General features: G+C 37.3%; 1 protein-coding gene across 3 annotated transcripts in view; it reads right to left on the reverse strand.

Moving 5' to 3' along the window:
- The window catches only part of MAP4K3 (mitogen-activated protein kinase kinase kinase kinase 3), a gene marked incomplete at both ends in the record, with an annotated part of 189,325 nt that overhangs the window by 94,273 nt on the left and 74,977 nt on the right, over positions 1-20,075 (reverse strand). For all 3 annotated transcript variants that reach the window (XM_080710986.1, XM_080710985.1, XM_080710984.1), the window contains 2 exons: positions 10,990-11,054; positions 16,837-16,927. In XM_080710986.1, coding sequence (XP_080567112.1) covers positions 10,990-11,054; positions 16,837-16,927 — 156 coding nt within the window. The remainder of the gene's footprint in view (positions 1-10,989; positions 11,055-16,836; positions 16,928-20,075) is intronic.

The following is a 20,075-nucleotide window of genomic DNA, read 5'->3' on the forward strand; positions in this document are numbered from 1 at the left end:
CCCTGTTTCCAAATAAAAATGTAAAAATAGGTCTGGGAGTGTAGCCCGGAGGTAGAAGGGCTTCTAGGAACCCCAGTACCACCAAAAAAAAAAAAAAAGTGACATAATTTCCACTAAATATGAAATATGTTCAGTCTTCACACCATTGTAAAGTAAAAAAAAAAATTAAGTTGAATTATTTTAACCTGAGGGTCATCAGTATGGGTATGTTATACACACACACACACACACACACACACACACACACACGTAAAAATATAATCATATTACACATATTATCCTGAAACCTGCTCTTTTGCTTATCAAGAACATTTTCCCGCATCAATATATAGGGCTTAATTTTATTACAACATTTGTATAATATTTTGTGTATGTGCATTATTTATAGTTTGAACATATGGCTCTCCAAAATTCATGCTGAAACTTAATCTTCATTGTAGCAGTATTAAGAAGTGAGTATGTGACTAGGTCACCAAGGCTCTTTTCTTATGAGTGAGATTAAAAGCAGTATTCAAGCTCTGCCCTAGACAGTGCCACCTATCAGAAACAGGCCTTCACCAGACACTGAATCTACAGGCATACTTCTCAACTTCTCAGCCTCCGGAATGTGAAAAATTCCATTACAGCAGCACAAATGGACTAAGACAGCATCTAACCATTCTGGAAGACATTTAAATAGTTTTCTTTTTCACTATTAAATCACTTTAAAATACAGAAATATATTAGCTGGGAGAGACTATTCCAAAAATTAAATTAAATTCCAATGATAGAATTCTTTGCTAGATAGCTAACACACATTTACTCAGATTTAAATAGCTTTGTAAACACATTTAATGTAGAATAGTTGTAGTATTTTATAATTACAGGAAAGAGAAATCTACCTCACTTAGATTCTTTTGAGGACAGGGCTAGGTTTGAAGTCTGATAATAAATCATGTAATTAATTTCTGTGTGGCTTCTAAGCCCACTTATTCAGTAAGAGGCCTCCTTGAGATTTCTGGTTCTACAATATGACAAACAAGATTAAGCTGAAAATAATATATAGGGGAAAATTTTTTTTTAAGTAACTCCTCAAAGCCTCAGCTGAGTTCAAAACAGACTTTCCCAGAAGTCAAAACCATAAAAATAGGAAGAAAATCAGGTAAAACTGTGAAAGACAGACAGGCGTGGTGGCGCACGCTTATAATCCCCGCGCTTCAGAGGCGGAGACAGGAGGACTGCGCAGGTTCAAAGCCAGCCGTGTGGGCTGGCCGAAAAGGCCCTGTTTCCAAATTTAAAAGTATAAAAATAGGTCTGAGAGTGTAGCCCAGAGGTAGAAGGGTTTCCATGAACCCCAGTACCACAAAAAAAAAAAAAAAAAAAAAAAAAACACCAAACTGTGAAAGATTAGTTTAGCTGTCACTTAGGGGAAGGCCAATGTTGATAAGCTAAGGAGTTAGTTTCATCACACACATACTTGAGCATAGAAAGAGGCCCTGTGTCTGCAGAGGGAGAGTTTAAATAAACACCCACATAAAGCCAGGGCCTTCGCAGGTTTGCATCCTGAATACAAGAGCAAAAAAAAGCACAGGAGATGACTAGGAATTGGGGCTGTCATATCTTGATCTGGATAGGAGGGAAAGTCTCAGAATTTGTCACACAGGCTTCTTCACTCAGAACCAGGGTTCACATATATATATTAGAAACACTGAGGTCACTGGGGTCCCTGAAAAATCCATAATTATAAAATAAAACAATTCACTAAACTACAGAATGTAGAAAACTGTTAAAGGGCAACATTACATAGGGAAAAAAAGTTTAATGGAAAAGAGATTTAAAAAACTCTAATATTGACAGAACAATAAGACTCTAATGTTAGTTTTATAAAGAAAAAGTAAACAAAATAGAGAAAAAGGAGAGAAGGAGCTTGTAGGGGAAAATAAAATGTGTCTCCTGACATGAGTTGAAAATAATGAACAAATTCTTTACTACTCCCCCTAAATTTAAGAGTCAGAACTTGATGTCCTCCGGGAGGGTAGAGCTGCACTTCTGTGACTTGCTTTTAAAGCACAGATAAAGAACAGGATAAAGCCAGGCGTAGTGGCACATACTTATAATCCCTGCTCTTGGGAAGCTGAGACAGGAGGATCGCACAGGTTCGAAGCCAGCCTTGGCTACTTAGTGAGGCTCTCAGCAACTTAGTGAGACCCTGTTTCCAAATAAAATATAAAATAGGTCTGGGAGTGTAGCCCAGAGAGAGAAAGCCCTTGGGTTTTATCTTCAGTACAAACAAACAAACAAACAAAAAGAACAGGATATGGTAGAAGTGTCACTAAGCAACTTCTGAGCCACATCACAAAAGGCTCTGCTATTTCCTCCTGGCTCACTCTGGAATCACCTGCTCCAAGGGATGTCAACTGCCATTCCATGAAGACACTCAAGTTGTTCTGTGGTGAGATTTCATAGTGAGGAACTGCCTGCCAACAGCTACTGAAGAGAAGACCCTGCCATCTAAATAGACCTTGAAAGTAACTTCTCCAGCTCTAATCAACCTCATGAGAAACCAAGAGTTAAAACCACCCAGATAAGTTATTTTTACATCTTGACTCACACAGTCTGTGAGATAATGTTTTAGGCTGTCAAATTGTGGGATCATGTGTGATAAACCAATACATAACAAAAAAATTTGCATTTAAGAAGACTTAAACAGCTTTTAAAATCAGATGGAGTAAGAGACAGAATTAAGTTTATGGCAATAAAATAAAATTATTTAATGGTACTTTAGAAGTAAAAACAACAACAAAAACTAGGCTTGAACCACAAAAAGGAATTATTTGCGATATTGGTTGACAGATTAAAATGTGATTTCTTTTTTGCAAAATACCAAACTTTAAAAAACAAATGAAAATCAGGTACTAGGCTCCTTGGAAAGGAAGAACCTCTCTCTCATCAAATAAAAAAATCAAGGATATTACACTACTACCCACATAATGACAATATGATAGAACGAGAGGAAAGAAAAAACATATAGGAATAAATGGAGGGACGTATTATAAAACCATGTAAGTATAAGCATTATCAACTGGTCATAGTAGTATGTACTTCCACAAAGTAATCTCCTACACTATTCTTTGACCAGTTTATAATGAAAACCTGAGTAAACTTGGGTGCAGAACAAAAGAGTGAACACAGAGAGAGATAGGATTTGGGATTTATATAAGCATATAAATCCCCAGCATTCATGTTTGAGAACATCCAGGGCACCATGAAGCAGCCATTTCCCCCCCACATTGATCCATTTGCTGATCAGTGTATTAAGAGACATGAATTTTAAGAGTACTTCAGACATTTACCAATCAAGTTCCTTAAAAAATTTATTATTTACAAATATCTTTTCCCTTTGTGTGTGTGGGTTTTTTTTTTAACTTTCCTGACAATTCTTTGAAGCATGAAAGTTTAAAATTTTAATGGCAGCTATTAATAGTTTAGATGTTTTGTGTCTTTCAAAGGTTTGTGTGTTGAAGGCTTGATCTTCAGGGTGTTGGGATTGGGAGATAGTGTGGACCTTTAATAGGTGGGGTGAAATAGGTCCTTGGATCAGGGTGGGCATACCCTGGGAAGGAACTTAAATATTTCTCGAAGAACCCTGGTTAATTTTTAATAGGGGATTTTTAAAAATTTATTATTTTTATTGGTGCACTGTATGCATACATCATAATGGGATAAAAAAAAAACTTTTATAGACATACATGCACACATCGCCCAGTCAGCCCCTTACCCGATCCCCACCCCATCCCCTCCCCATCCCTCCTTTCCATGCTTGGCTTAGTGGTTGACATCTAGTATTATAGCAATTTATCCAAAATGAACAATGATAATCTCACAGAACAGTTTCATTTGTCTGATACCAAGCTTTTGATGACTTAAACATTGCAATATTTCTTTTGGCTTTCTTTCTTACCAGAGAATATTTTTTTCTTTTTTTGATGAAACTATCATACATTTATTTATTTATTTTTCAGAAAAAAATCTATCTTAATGTGGAATATGGACTCTAGATACCCAAAACGATCTCGAAAAAGAACAAAGCTAGAAGATATATATTTTCTGATTTCAAACCATATAAAGCTACAATAATTGAAACAGTGTAGTACTGTTCTAAAGGCAGATATATAAACCATTGGAGTTAAATAAAAGCCTAGAGATAAATTCTTCCATATATTGTCAAGTTATTTTTGACAAGGTTTCCAAGAACATTTGGTGGAGGAAATAATAATCTTTTAACTAAATATTGTTGAAAAATAATAATTACATGGAAAAGAATAAAATTGGACCCTTACCTAACACATATACAAATATTAACTCAAAATAGATAAAAGACCTAAATATAAATCTTAAGACTATAAACTTTCAGAAGAAAATCTGGGTCATTAAACCTCACAACATTGAAATTGGCAGTGATTTCTTGGATATGATTTCAATGGCACAGGAAATAGAAGGGTAAACAAACTCCCTAAAAAATAAAAAAATATTGTATATCCAAAGACAATGTAAACAGAATTAAAAGTTACTGATAGAATGGGATAAAATATTTCCAAATGATATGTCTGAAGATATATTAATATTCCAACTAGAATTCCAAAAAATTAGCAACAATAAAAGCAAACAATACAATTTAGAAATAGGTAAAAGACTAACATAAATAATGAATCTCCACAGATAACTAATCTTTGTTGTCTGTTGGATGGAAAATCTTGTTTCTCTGGTTCTGGTGTGTGTTACCTATTTCTTCTTTGTAGTTAATCTCTTTGAGTATTTTCTCTAGTGCTGGTTTTGAAGACATAAATTCCTTCAGTTTCTGTTTGTCATGGAAGCTTCTTATTTCCCCATCAAATTTGACAGAAAGTTTTGCTGGGTAAGAAATTTTTGGCCGGAAGTTGTTTTCTTTCAGAGTTTGGAATATGTTACTGCAAGCCCTTCTGGCTTTCATGACTTGGTTTGGGAAGTCTGGAGTGATTCTAATTGGTTTGCCTCTGAATGTCACTTGGCCCTTTGTTTTTGTTGCCTTTAAGATTCTCTGCTTGGCTTCCACAGTGGTCATTTTGACAATTATGTGGTGTGGGGATCCTCTTCTCCGATCCTGTCTAAAGGGAGTTCTATAAGTTTCCTGGACCTGTGTATTGACCTCTTGCTCTATGTTTGGAAAATTTTCTGCTATTACTTCCTTGAAGAGATTGTTGATCCCTTTGGTTTCACCTTCTTTTCCCTCCTCTATTCCAATTATTCTTAGGTTAGCTCTCTTAAAATGGGCCCATATTTCTTCAATGTCAGATTCCTGCTGTCGGATTTTTTTTTTCTAATTTAGAAACTATGCATTCATTTTTGGAGTGATCATCTTCTAAGAGCGAGATTCTATTCTCCATGTGGTCTAATCGGTTGTTTGTGCTTTGATTTGAGGCCTTTACTTCATTAATTGCATCCTTTATCTCTTTTTGGCTCTCTCTGAATTCTTTTCGAAACAGCTCTATTATTTCTACAGTTATTTTCCTGATTTGATCTTCTAGAAATCTCTGAATTTCTGTTTTATCGGGTTCTGATGTTATGGGCATTCATTGCTCCATTGTTATTCCTCTTTCCCAGGATTTCGGAAGTTTGTGCTTTCTCAGGGTTCTTACCTTTGGTCACTAAGACTTCACTTAAGGTGCTCTGGATCTTGAGTCTGTGGTATTTCAGTCCCCACTACTCCTTTTCTAGGTTGTATGGCAGAGTCTCAGGGAGTCAATCGAGGCTGCTTAGACCATGGGGGGTACCAGGTTGTGCGTTCTCCTATGTTGTGATATCTCTGCCACCGACACTCCCCCACTGGGTCAAGTCCCTGGGAGTGCTGTACTGGGATTTCTTCTCTAGGGGCCGAAATTTGACTCACTGTTGTTGAGTGTGCCGATGGAGCTGTAGTGGACTCCATGAATTCGCTGCTGCTGCCACCTGTGGCAATGTGGCGCTGCTGCCATGCCCTTGGCCGTCAGGCCGGCGTATTTCTTCTCTGGTTTTGAGTTCCGCTCTGAGTCCCTGCAGGGTGTGCTGAGCCCAGCCACTGAGAGCTTTAGATGCTCCCTGCGCCGAAAATCTGCTGAATCCTGCCCGGCTGTTCCACAGTGGCTCACCTCGGCTCACTATCCGCCGCTTCTCTCTGGAGTCTGGTGGGCTGTTGAGTGCGTTGGTCTGGTGCCGTTCGGTGAACTGGCCGCTGCTGTCAGCAGTAAGGCGCTGCTGCCGCGTCCTCGGGCGTGAGGCTGGCGTATTTCCTCTGTGGCTCTGAACTCCGTTCTGAGTCCCCCTCCTCTCTGGGGCCTGGTACTGCAAGGAAAGATGGAGCCCGCCACTCCGCGCCGTGGCTCCAGCCGCAGCACTGCGAACTGGTTTCTTTCTGTGTCTCGTTTTTCCAGTCCTCTTTTTCTCTGTCTCTTGTAATTACATTTTTTTGTTTCTCTGCTGATGGTATTTCTGACTATGAAAGGCGCTGGTTTTGTAGTAATAGAGATTGGTTGTTAGCGGGACTCGTAAGCCCCGCTTTTCTCCATTGCCATCTTTCGGAAGTCCTCGGGGATTCTTATAAAAGCCACGATACAGAATGTCTTGGTATATGTTCTGTGAGTGCTTTAAATTATTCTGCATTCTACTATTATGCATAATATCTTCTAGGGGTCCATTAGATTTTTTTTTTGGGTGGGGTTCTTTTAAGTCCTCCTGGTTTTCTGAATAGTTGTTCCATCCATTGTTTATAGATGAATTCTGATTACAGATTTGACTATTTCTCTTTTAAGTTCTGTCAGTTTTTGCTTAAGAGTACAGAAACTTTGGAAAACAATCTGTCAGTTCCTCAAATAGTTAAACATAAAGTTATCACATGACTCAAAAACTCCTTTCCTAGGTCTTATTTAGCCAGATGTTTATATGTATAGTTTGGGGCCTTCTAAATACATGTATGTGATCATATTGTAAAAGTCTATGACTTACTTTTATTCTATTATATCATAAACAGTTTCATAAACTATAAATTATTCATAATGACCAAAAAAGAGAGGGGAGAGACAGAAACATGGAGAAGATAAAATGTACATTTAAGAAAATTCCAGGAGAGATTGAGAAAAAATATTTGAAGATTATCCAGATTTGATGGTAGAGCTACATTCTTAAGAAGTCAGCACATTAAATCTATGTAGGAAAAGCAAAAATAAATCAGCACTTAGAGACACTAGAAACAATAAAAATTAAGAGAAAAAATTTGAAAACAATTAGAGGTGGAAAGATTCATATAAAAGAGGAATAATCAAACTGACAGAAGTACCAATAATTATAGAAACTAGAAGACAATGGTCTGAAATTTTCAAAAAGCTGAAAAAAAAACCTGTTAACCTGGAAAATATGTCTATGCCCACTTAAACTATTAAGAGCCAGCAGCATACACTGAGCTCATCATGAGAAGACCTTGCTGGGGAAAATCGTTAGGAAATTAATCAGTAAGTGAGGAAAACAACAGTACAGGAATAATCAAGATTAAGACAAAAAAAAAAAGGCGGAAAAAATAGTTTTTTAAATTTATAGTATATAGAAACTACCAACTTCCAGAAATAGTTTGTTGTGCAATCTAAAGTAATGCCAACTCTCTCACTCAATCTTTGAAATTAAAATGCTACTCATGAAAAAGAAAAATTCTGAAATATACATTATAAAGTAGCCATACCTATTAAAAATAACCTTAGAAAAAAATTAACTTCACAAAACAGAAATGTTCTCGAACTCTTCCACCTGGTGTCAAGAATTCCCATGTCTGAACTTAGACGTCAAATATACACTCTCAGACTGACAGGTGTGATTGCCCCTGCACCCTATCTCTCTATGTCACTACAGTGATTCTTCATCATGCCCTAGAATTCACTCCCTATTCTTCCTTCCCTACTCTTCCCTTCCATTCCTTCTTTCTTTTGGCACATTTAATTTATTAAAATTTTGAGAGTTTAATAAAATGACCAAAACACAATGAAGAAACTTATTCTCCCATTAACATCAATGATAATGCTCTTTTAACAAATGCCTGAGATGAATGGGTTTCATAAAGTTCACTACTAAAAAAAAAAAAGCAATCTCATCACAGCCAATCCTTATACAACTGAGTTGTGAAACAATTTAAACCTGAAGTTTAATGCCATTCCTTCACATTTCTATACTCTTCAGTTAAGATTATCAACAATTTTTGCAACCATTGAAAAACAGACCATTGGTTAAACTCACACTGATTTAAGGCTCCACTAAATAAAACAGAACCCTAAACTAGATGATTAAATATATGTACTAGCTGTACTGACATCTATTATTTGATTTTTCTTCATGATTAATAAAAGTTCATTCTTAGCAAATAAATCCTTTAAAGGCAAAAATTCACCTCATTTCAGTTTTGACACAGAAATTCAAACAACAATCATGAAGTCCACAGTCTTAATGGCAAAACTGATAGGTAGTGTCTCTAAGTCATTATGTTCAAGGTTAAAAGAAATGCTTACTCCACTTTTACATTTTATTGGAATTTTAAATGTTCAAACCTACCTACCTACCTACCTTCCTTCCTTCCTTTTGGAGGTTGAACCCAGGGGCATTCTACCTCTGAGCCACACCCTCAGCCTTACTTTCTATTCTTTATTTTGAAATAGAATCTTGCTAGGTTGCAGAGGGCCTCATTAAGTAGCTGAGGCTGGCTGGAAACCTGAGATCCTCCTGTCTCAGCCTCTCAAGTACTGGGATTATAAGCATGTGCTACCATACCCCTCAATTCATGATTTTAAATCTCTAGGTTTCAATCTTCAAAACTGTCTAAAGACACAGTGTGCCACAAACAAGAGTTCTGTTTTCTCCCTGTCTTTTCTTCAAACATTTCTCAAGTATCTACATATTCTAGAAGGGAATTTATTTGGATGTGGCTTCTTCTTCACAATAGTCTGGTGACACCAGGCCTCTGAAACAAGGGGGAAGAGAAACAGGCTGAAACACAGGTTCATCCTGTAAATTTTAATTATTACAAGCTGGACAGTATAATAATGTGGCTTTTTTTGCTCAAAAAGTCTGAGTCTTGGTATCCCACCACAGTTTTCTCACAGTGGGACTGTCAGGGAAGTCTTGACTAGAAAATATGATTTGTTTACCTATCTAGGAGTAAATTTCCTGGCACTCCGTTCATTTGCGGCTTGCTCCAGTTTACCTTTAATCTGTTCCCGTTCACCTTTTATTTTTAGGAAAAACAAGTTGATCGCTGGATCGATCATTGTTGATCTCAGTTGGGCAATGCTTGGCTGCTGGACTTGCTTGAGACCCTGGGTTTGAGTAGCATACTCTTGAATCTCTTGTTCCTTGGATGCTAGTCGCATTACAAGGATGTTTTCTTTGTGTGCAGACTCCTGCTGCTGTTGCTTTAGGTTATCTTCAGACTCCCTTAAGTCAGCTACATGATCTGGGTTAGGGTCTGTGTACTTGCCCTCCAAAGTTGAACATATTCTTCATTTGTTAACACCTTAGGATTAACTCATTTCCTACCATAACGTTAAAATCTGTTTCACAACTGGGCGTGGTGACGTACACTTGTAAACCCGCACTTGGAAGGCGGAGACAGGAGGATCAGGCAGGTTCGAAGCCAGTGTGCTGGCTTTAGAGACCCTGTTTCCAAATAAAAAAGTATAAAATGGGTCTGGGAGGGTAGCCCGGAGGTAGAAGGGTTTCCAGGAACCCCAGTAACACCCCCCCACCCCAAAAAATCTGTTTCACTAAGTTGAACTGTTTTGGGAAGTGTTTTTTCATTGGTCATCTTAGATACAAAGAGTCACTTCTGGAGTGAGGTGCAGGGAGGAGGACAGAGAGGGAGGCAGCAGGCAGCAGGCTTGGCTCCATCAGATCAGAGCTTCAAGGCCTAGGGGAACAGTGGCATCCAGTGCCACACCCTGGCCCTTCCTGGAGTTTGGCACAGACCCTAGGGCTGTTGGGGCTCAGCCCACTCTGTCCACTTCCTTTTCTTTCTACTCAGAGGTTACCTATAAGACTACCTTGAAGGCCCACTTTATTAAGCTTTTTAAAAATTATTCGAAAAAATCTTTCAATTTCTTCTTTCCATTTTCAACTGTGACTAGTAGCACATTATAACACTATTGTATAAAATAGAATATTTCACTATTATGTCAACCTTTATGTTATGTAAACCCTATGTAAAATAAAAAGAAAAATCATAAATAATAATTCCTAAGCAAATACTCTTTCACTATCTGCTTTATTATAACCAGCTCTTAAAATTACTTAAGAGACCTCACACTGGAAAACACAAGCCCAAATTTTTCAGAAAAAAAATGACATTTTTTTCCTAACATTTTCCTCAGAAAATTTATTTCTTAAGACATTTTTATTTTACATTAATCAAAAACATTCCTCCAAGTAAAATAATTCTACTCTGCAGTCTGTGACAACAATTCTTTGATAGAACCAACATAGAAAATGGAGAAGGAAGAACAGTTGATGCTGTTATTTTTACAAGCCTTCCTAACATAAGCCATTGAATTCCAATGAAAAATGTTTTAATCCTTTCTAATTCCCTGGACTTTAGCCCCAAGAGAATAAACATTTCACTGATGCTACTTGAATACATTATAGCCAAATCAATTATCTCTGTGTTATCATTCCTGATGTATCAATTATTGGCTTAGTGTATGCATCCAGACCTTTAGAGTCCGAAATTTTGAACTAACTATAATGTTCCTTCTCCAGAATTAGCAAATGATTTAACTGCATATAACTTTCAAACATATAAAGGAAATACTCCTTTCATATTATATATTAAGTGCTTTAATGTATCCAATTAACATAATGGTAAAACAGCTTTCCTTCTTTAAAACAATGCTAATGGCTGAATATAGTAAATAGCTATAGGTTAAAAAATTCTACTTAATTCCTATGAAAATGCAACTTTGGTCTTACCATGGTAAATGTCTTGTAAAGAACCACCTCCACAAAACTCCATGCAAATCCACAGTTTATCTCTCCTACAAAGAGAAAATAGGCATGTGTCATATCTTCATGATTAAAACTGTCTGAGGTCATAAGTCTATTAAAGTTTTATGCTATAAAATGACAAAACCATATAAATGCAATGTGCTACCTTTTTTAAAAAGCCAAGTATTTCTAGACTAAAAGACAGTATGTGTTGCTATAATTCTACCTGAGGTTTAAACACTTAAAATACAACATTTATAGGATATATAGCCATCACTATATATATAGCCAAATAAGCAGCAGATTTACCTTTAGTTAAAAAATATCCTTTTCCCCAGAGTTTATCCATGTATGCAGGTTTATCACAGAAAAGAGCAATCCACCTCAAAGCAGAGCACTTTGAAAACATTCTCATCAACAAGCTGAATGTGAATGTCACTGTCATATACAGGTTTAACAATGATCTTCCCAAAATAATCTCTTCAAATTATCACTTACACCAGGTATGGTGGCATATGCCTATAATCCCAGTAAGTGGGAGGCTGAGATAGGAGGATTTCAGGTTCAAAGACAGCCCCAGGAACCTAGAGACACTCTCAGCAACCTAGCTGTTTTGAAAACAGGAAAAATAAAATAGGGCTGGGGGTGTAGTTGAGAGATATGCCTTTGAGTTCAATCACCAGTAACACAAAAGTAAAAAAAAAAAAAAAAAAAAAATGATGACTCACTTATCTTTAGACAGAATTTCTCTCTCATACTCACGTTCTAAGATATAATCATATCCCATGGAAGAAATAACTTGTAAGATTTATACAGTTTATGCCTTTGTTTAATCATTCACTACTTAATATGCACCAGGAAATGTAGCTTTTTCAGGGGCAGATATGGAATGGAAAGCCTCTAAACTCCACAACCTCTAACTTAGTAAAAGAAAGCTTCTATAACATATCTGTCTCATCACTGCTTTCACTGTGCCTAGAAGAATCAGCAAATGAATATTTGCTCCAAAAGTGAATGAATGCATGAGTGACAGAAAGAATAAACCAATTAGATCAGAAGTCAGCACACAATGGGCAGTAGACCAAATCTGGTCTGCTGTTTTACAGCCTTGGATGTATGAATGGTTTTTATGGCCTAAATAGTTGAAAAAAAAAAAAAGAAAGTTTCTTGAAATGTGATAACTATAGAAAATTTAAACTTTAGTGTCCATAAATTTTTTATTGGAATTCAGCCATACGCATTAATTTATGCACTAGATGTCTAGGCTGCTTTCACAATAAAACATAAAAGTAGTTGTGATGAAAACTATGTAGCTCATAAGCCTAAACATTTACTATATAACTCTATAGAAAAAGTTTTCTGAGCTGGGCAAGGTGGTGCACGCTTGTAATCCCCACACTTGGGAGGCAGAGATAGGAGAATTATGTAGGTTTGAAGCCAGCCTGGCTGTCTTAAGAGACCCTGTTTCAACAAAATAAAAATAGGTTTGGAGGTATTCCATCCCCAGTACCACCAAAAAGAAGAAAAAAAACAAAAAAGTTTTCTTAACTTTGGATTAGATTACAATTTGATTACTATAGAATTTGGCATGTATTACGTGAGAATCCAGAAATGAAAATACATATGAAAAACAAGGGAAGGTATGGGAGGAGATCACATTTAAATGGGTCTTAAAGTTAAAGAAGAATTCACCAGGGACCGAAGGGGAAGGGACCTGTGCAACTGAATGAAAACTTGAAAGAAGATGCCACATTTGAGAGTCTGGGACATTTAATGTGAACTGAACAAAGACTGCCTGTAGGAACAATGGCCAGAAATGAAACTGGCATAGACTGAAGTCACTTAAAACAATGCTTGGTTTGTATAGCTATATTCATCTGGATGGTCTCTTGTTTGTCAGTACCTCTCTGCCCAGAATCTAGTACTAATCAAAATCCAGTTGTATTAAGTGTAGAGCTGCTGGTATCAGGAGTGGGTCATATATGGTGGTGGTGGCTAGATAAGCCAGACCTAAGAGGTGAACTGACCTGGTTAGGTGAGGATGGCCTGACTTGGTTGGGTGAGGCGGACCACACTGCATACAAGGGAACACAATCCACCAGAGTAGGCTAACTTGGGAGTATGAAGTAACAAGGTACCACATTTCTAAAAGGTAAAGAAGTTAAAACCTAAAAAAAGAAATCTGAAGCCATTTAAAATCTATAATTCATAGGTGGACCAAGTACCAACAAAACTGGGTCCTAAGAGCTGACATAAAAATTTTATATATTTTCCTCAACTATAGCATTATTTAAAAAGTAAAACAAATTCTGTCCAAAATAGGAATTAGCAGTTTTATGTCTGTTAGAAATTGCATACCAAGTCATCTTCCCTGAGACAGACAGGGTGGATAGCTATGCTTCCGGGTCCCCATCCTATACTGTGATTTTTCTTACTGAACAAAGCACTTAGCTACCGGTGTAGTGGCGCACACTTCTAATCCCCACACTTGGGAGGTGGAGATAGGAGGATCGCGCAGGTTCGAAGCCAGTCTCGCTGGCTTAAGAGACCCTATTTCCAAATAAAATATAAAAATAGGTCTGGGAGTGTAGTCCGGAGGTAGAAGGGCTTCCAGGAACCCCAGTACCACAAAAAAAAAAAAATTAAAAAAAATTAAAAAAAATTAGAAAGCATGAGTAAAGGATACAGACAGGGAATTATATGATCTTTGCAACTTTTCTATAACTCTAAAATACTTCAGAATTAAAAGTTTTCTTTAAAAAAGGACAGCAAATGGGTTTGGTGGCACACACCCAGCTTGTAATATGAGGACTTGGGAAGCTAAATCAGGAGGATAGCAGGTTCGAGGCCAGCCTTAGCTACTTAGTGAGGCCCTTCTCAACTTAGTGAGAGTCTGTTTCAAAATAAAAATAAAAAATAGGGCTAGGGGTATAGCTTGGAGATAGAATGCCACTGGGTTCAACCCCCAGTACTGCAAAAACAAAACAAAGGATAGCTGAGTATAAATAGGGACTTAACTGTTATCTTTTTTCTCAAATTCTGAGCATTCAAAATGGCAATTATAAACACATTTCAGTTATGATCTTATTTCCCTCCCCAGTCCTGTCTCTGACTCAAGGAGGGTAAAATTCTCCTACTTTCATATAACTCTAGAGATTACTGTCTTGTTCTTGGATTATTGTAACAAATAAATTGTTACAAGTCTAATGGAACTCTTTATCTCATTCCCCTACGCCCTAAATCCATCCTGCACAGACTATACTACTTCCCTGTTAAAATCCTTAACAAGGATGCTCAATCCCTACAGGTCCTAATTAAGGCAAAGAAGGTTCCTTTTTACCTAATCTCTACAGCCTTACCTACTGCATCTATACCCTCAGGAACGAATATGAGAATATTAGGTATGTCCTGAATATTTCATGATTTTTAATGCATGTATTTTCTCAGCCAGAATTTCTGGTTTTTTGTTTCCTTTCTTTCTTTTTTTTTTTTTTTTTGGTACTGGGAATGGAACCCAGGGGCTTTCTCTCTCCAGGCTATACTCCCAGACCTGTTTTATATTTTACTTCGAAATAGGGTCTCACTAAGTTGCTGAGGCCGTCTTCAAAGCTGTGCGATCCTCCTGTCTCAGTCTCCCAAGCGCTGGGATTACAAAAGCATGTGCCATCACGCCCGGCTGAATTTCTGGTTTTCTACACACATAAACACAACTAACCTTTTACCAATATTTAGGAAGTACTTCATTCATAGATTATTATTCTACATTGACAAATCACACATTCTACCCTTCAGCACTTCTGGTCTTATATTAAAATTATTGCAACTAACATGTTATGTTGCAATTATTTGCTCATGTCTCTTTTTCCCACAGTAAAAGCTTCTTAAAGTACTAGATTTTTATCTATTTTTATATCTCCAAAAATCAGTACAGCACTCTACAGACAAAGCAATAATGTAAAAATACTTTTGCAAATGATAATGGTTAAATTATTATTAAATCATAAATGATGGTAGTTACAAATATATTATTGAGATAAATTGTATTTCAAAGGTTCAAAATATGTGAACTAAATAAAATTGTTCTTCCTGTATAAATGTGATCTACTGGCATGTCTTTCAAGGACCATTTGTTATTTTTCTACTTAACTTGAAGAGTTCGAACACTCCTGGGAAGAAAAGCTTTGTAATGCTTCCCCCAATTAAATCTAAGTAAGCTACTGTGTTAGGACCAATAGTAGTATAATAAACTCTTTTGAAGAGTTGATTTTAACAATGTTGGCAGTAATCAATTATTTGTATCATGAATTTAAATGATTTTAAGGGACTGTTTCTTTAAGCTGATGTATCAGTGGCAGGTGCTAGGTCTGCTTCCCAACATACAAACTGATGCAGAAACTGTGTTCGGATGCTATTCAAACTACTCACCATTCTAGCAGTACTAAAATGCCTGTTAAAAAACCCATTCAAAATGTCTAACAGCCGGGAATGGTGGCCCATGCTTGCAATACCTGTGCTTGGGAGGCTGAGACAGGAGAATCGCACAGGTTCAAGGCCAGCCTCAGCTACTTGGTGAGGCTCTCAGCCAACTCAGTGAGACCCTATTTCCAAATAAAGTATAAAATAGGTCTGGGAGTATAATCCGGAGGTAGAAAAGCCCCTGGGTTCCACCCCCAGTAACACACACACACACACACACACACACACACACACACACACACACACACACACAATGTCTAACAGTCATTAACTTATCCCTATGTGAAGAAAAGGGTCAATGAATTTCTTAGTCTCCATTCGACCTACCTTTCCACCTTAACAAGAGTAGTTAGAACAAAGAACGGGTGGGCCAATTGGCCTTTCAAAAGCTGGAAAGAAAAGGGGACAAAATTCCCCAGTCTTTTCTACCTGCTGTGCTCAGGAAAAGAGAAAGTGTTTTGCAGCTGGGTCATATGAAAATGGGAGTCTGAAGTTACATCCTTACAATAATATAATTGCACCAGAACTAAATCTTAAAAAATATATATAGAGAGAGGAAGATACTCCTCAATTTTCCTTTTCTAAATAACTAGATGACATCGTATCAAATTTAAAACATGATTAACTTAGGGCAGAAGGATCCCCTATGAAATATGACCGGAGGAATCTGGCTTGATCCTGCCAAAACAAAACATGAGGAGGCAAATTCATAGTCTAGGATTACTTTAAGATCTAAAAAACTAAGTAACAGCTACTTGGGAGGAGGCTGAGGCAAGAGGATCACAATCCAGTTTGGGGAGTTTAGTGAGACCTGCCTCAAAAATACAGACTAAAATAGGACTGGGGTGTAGTTCAGAGGTAGAATGCCCTGGGCTCATCCCCCAGTTCTCCCTCCCCTTGTCCCCCACCAAAAAAAAAAAAAAAAAAAGAAAAGAAAAAAGAAAGAAAAAAGAAATGAGAAAGGGGGCTAATGCAATATTCCTAGTCCAGAAGCACAAGACATACAAAGTATGAGTGATCAAAGCAAAGGAAGAGAGGTTCCTGACAATCCCCTATATCTAGAGGAAAGCAGCACCAGATGGCATAGCTAGACTTGTGGTCCACCATGAGAAGACTAAGCATAAAAATCAGTTTTACTTATCAGCTTATTCACTGAAACCACAGGCAGAATTCCCAAGTTACAATACTGTGACATGCTTACAGAATTAATAGATCATAAGTAAAAATTCTATTATGTGAAAATATCCCATTATCAAAGCATGAATAAAACTAGAATCATATTAGTGCTAACTTTATTTTGTTAAATGAATTAGGTGATGGCATCATTATCTCTTTTGAAAAGAAAGCAAACAGTACCTGAGATAGCTTCCAAAATAAGCAACAATATTTGGATGTTTACAGTCTTTCATCATAATAATTTCTTGCTGCACAACTGCAAAATCTTCTCCTAGAATTAAAAACAAGTACGTTGAGTATTTGATTCAAAAGTTTCAAAGTTTCATTTATTTCAAAATACAATGAAGATAATTATACTTATGAATATGACAATGATATAAATTAATGAGTTAATATTATTATTTTTCCCTCCCTCCTTCCCCTCTTTTTATTTTGTACTGGGGATCAAACCTGAGGGAATTCTACCTCTGAGTTATACTTCCAGCCCATTATTTATTTTGAAATAGGGTCCCACTAAGTTGCCCAGGCTGGCCTCAAACCTGTGATCCTCCTACCTCAGCCTCCCAAGTACTAGGATTACGGGTATTTACCACCACACCTGAAAATGATATTACTTTTAATGACAATTTCAGTCCTGACTTGAGATAAAGCATAGCATGGTGACTGAAAGTATGAATGCTAGCACACCGGACTTTTTGGATTCAAATCCTAACTCTGTTTCCCCATTAAGCTGTGTGAGCTTGGGCACCATACTTCTCTGTGCCAATTTCCTACTCAGTAAAATAATGGTCTATCTCATAGGGCTGTTGTGAATACTAAATGAATTAATATATGTACAATGCTTAGAATAGTGCCTGACACTGAGTAAACTTGATATAAGCATTTGTTAATATTACTATTATGTTTTGGACATAATCTGTATAATTTATCATTAGAAAATATATATCACTTTTTCCTTTATTACTAAATAACATTGAATATAATTTTAGCATAAAGAGTAGTTTTACTTTGCTTTTGCGATGGAGAGTAAACCCAGGGTCATTCTACCTCCGAGCTACACCCCAGCCCTATTTTCTTTTTTCTTTCTTTCTTTTGTGGTACTAGGGATGGAACCCTGGGCACTGTACCTTGAAGCTACACCCAGCCCTATTTTTAGTCCTTTTATTTTTGAAACGGGGCCTCACTGAGTTGCTGCGAAGTGCCTCGCTAAACAGCTGAGGTTGTCCCGCAACAGGGATCCTCCAGTCTCCGCCTCCGGAATGCTGGGATTATAGGTATGTGCTGCCATGCCTGGCCCCCAGCCCTATTTTCTATTCTTTATTTTGCAGAGTTTCACTAAGTTGTGGAGGGCCTCACTAAGTAGCTAAGGCTGGCTGTGAACCTGTAATCCTCCTGTCTCAGTCTCCCAAATACTAGGATTATAAGTGTGTGTTGCCACCACCAACAAGAAGCAGTGTTTTTTAAAGTTAGGTCAAGATCCCCTACACACTAAGTAACTCTAGTAGGACTAGGTAACCAGAAGACCCACATACATAGACCTATCCTATATTTAGTACCTTGTCCCAACTGTATTTTTTTCCCCACAGAACCCAGGGGCTTTCTACCTCAGAGCTATACCCCCAGCCCTATTCTTTATCCTTTAATTTTGAAACCGGGTCTCACTGAGTTGCAAAGGGCATTACTAAGTAGCTGAGGCTGTCCGCGAACCGCGATCCTCCTGTCTCAGCCTCCCAAATGCTGGGATTACAAGCGTGCGCCATCACGCCTGGCTGTCCCAACTGTTTTGAGATGCAGAATGGCATCATATCTGAGCCTAGTCAGCTGATTAGTAAATAATCTCTCTTCTACTCACTCCCTTCCTAAATTCTTCAGAAAACAATCTGGCAATCCTATAGCCATGTCACATGCTGTGGCTCCTGAATGAACACTTGTCAGTGGAGAGAAACAGAACTGAAGGAAATGCAAATGTGTGAACTAGAGACTGTGCAGAAAGAGGACAAACTGAAGTGCTTATATTTAAACCAAAGCAGCTTGTACTGCTTATTTGGATTTTAATACTAGATTCCACAACAAGCCTGATAAAACGTCTTAGTGGCAAAGTAAAAACTAGGATGCTTTAGCAAACACTGCTCATAAGTATGGAGTTGTTATGATTAAGCCTTGACATTTCTGGCCTTGGTGTTTCTTATTATAAATGTGACTGAGACTCAAAACTGGTCCAACCATTGGCCATCCGTACTTGATATCAAAACCCACCTCGCTGTCCCAGTTATCAGGGAAGAATAATAGAGAAGAGATGGTATGTTGGGTTTTAATTTCTGTAATGCGGTGGCACAAAAATCTCCAAAAGGAGAACAGGAGCCTTTTATGCTCTCAAAGATTCAGAAAATCACTGAACTGGCATCCTCTCATGAGTTCACTGCCTACCATTCAGAAATTCCTGACTTTCAGTATAGGAAGAAGAAAGTCAAGTGAGAAATAATAAAGTTATAGTGAGACAAACACCAATTCTCATATTCAGCAAGTTCTAGACTTTTATCTTTTCATCTTCCCCAAATTATACCTTTCTGCAATCCACTAGAAGGGGCATATGTGATCACGGTTGATCTACAGTGAGCCCAGGACGTCTGGCCATTAGACGAAGGATATTTTATTACAGTTAGCTTAAAGGCCATTCGTTGTCATTATACAACCTCAATAAGAGCCAACCACAGAATGAAGGTGACCTGTGGAAAGTACTGTAGTGAGACAGGGAAAAGGAGAACATCTAATGGCATAACTGTGTGCCTTACTTGCCTCTGTAGTTTTTAGACACACCTATGCATGACCCTTAAACTTCTTTGGTAGGGGTACTTACATTCATAGGCATCACATCCTGTACCATCTTTGTACATGTCACAGCCCTTATTATGCTACGTCCATGTCTGTATGTCTATGTCCTCAATAGAACGCAAAGCTCTGTAGGACAGGACTACGCTTTAATTACCTTTTAATCTTTAGCACCCAATATGCAACAGAAAGAACTATGGACTGAATAAATCTATACTATCATGCAATTCTGCTTCATGATGACTCTAAATCAAGTATCAGCTTATGGTTTAATTTTATCCAGTTAGCCTGCTTTATACAATTAATTGTCTATAATATTCCTCTGTTCTCTATAAAAATGATTAGTTGTTTTTTAAGTCTTCAACTACAACTTTTCCCATAAAATACTATTGGCTCAAAGTGTATAAGTTTTCTCCTATGGTATCAATTCTATGTGATTGTGACAATGGCTAATCTTCAACATTACTGTGAGGAAAAACTTCATGAATTATATTTTTAAAAGAAGAAAATATAATTTTAGGAAGAAAAAAGAATATAGAATTTAACATATTAATAACCCAATGAAGATGAATAGATGATTTAACTTTCTT

This window comes from Muscardinus avellanarius (assembly GCF_963383645.1).
Source record: "Muscardinus avellanarius genome assembly, chromosome: 15".
NCBI lineage: Eukaryota > Metazoa > Chordata > Mammalia > Rodentia > Gliridae > Muscardinus > Muscardinus avellanarius.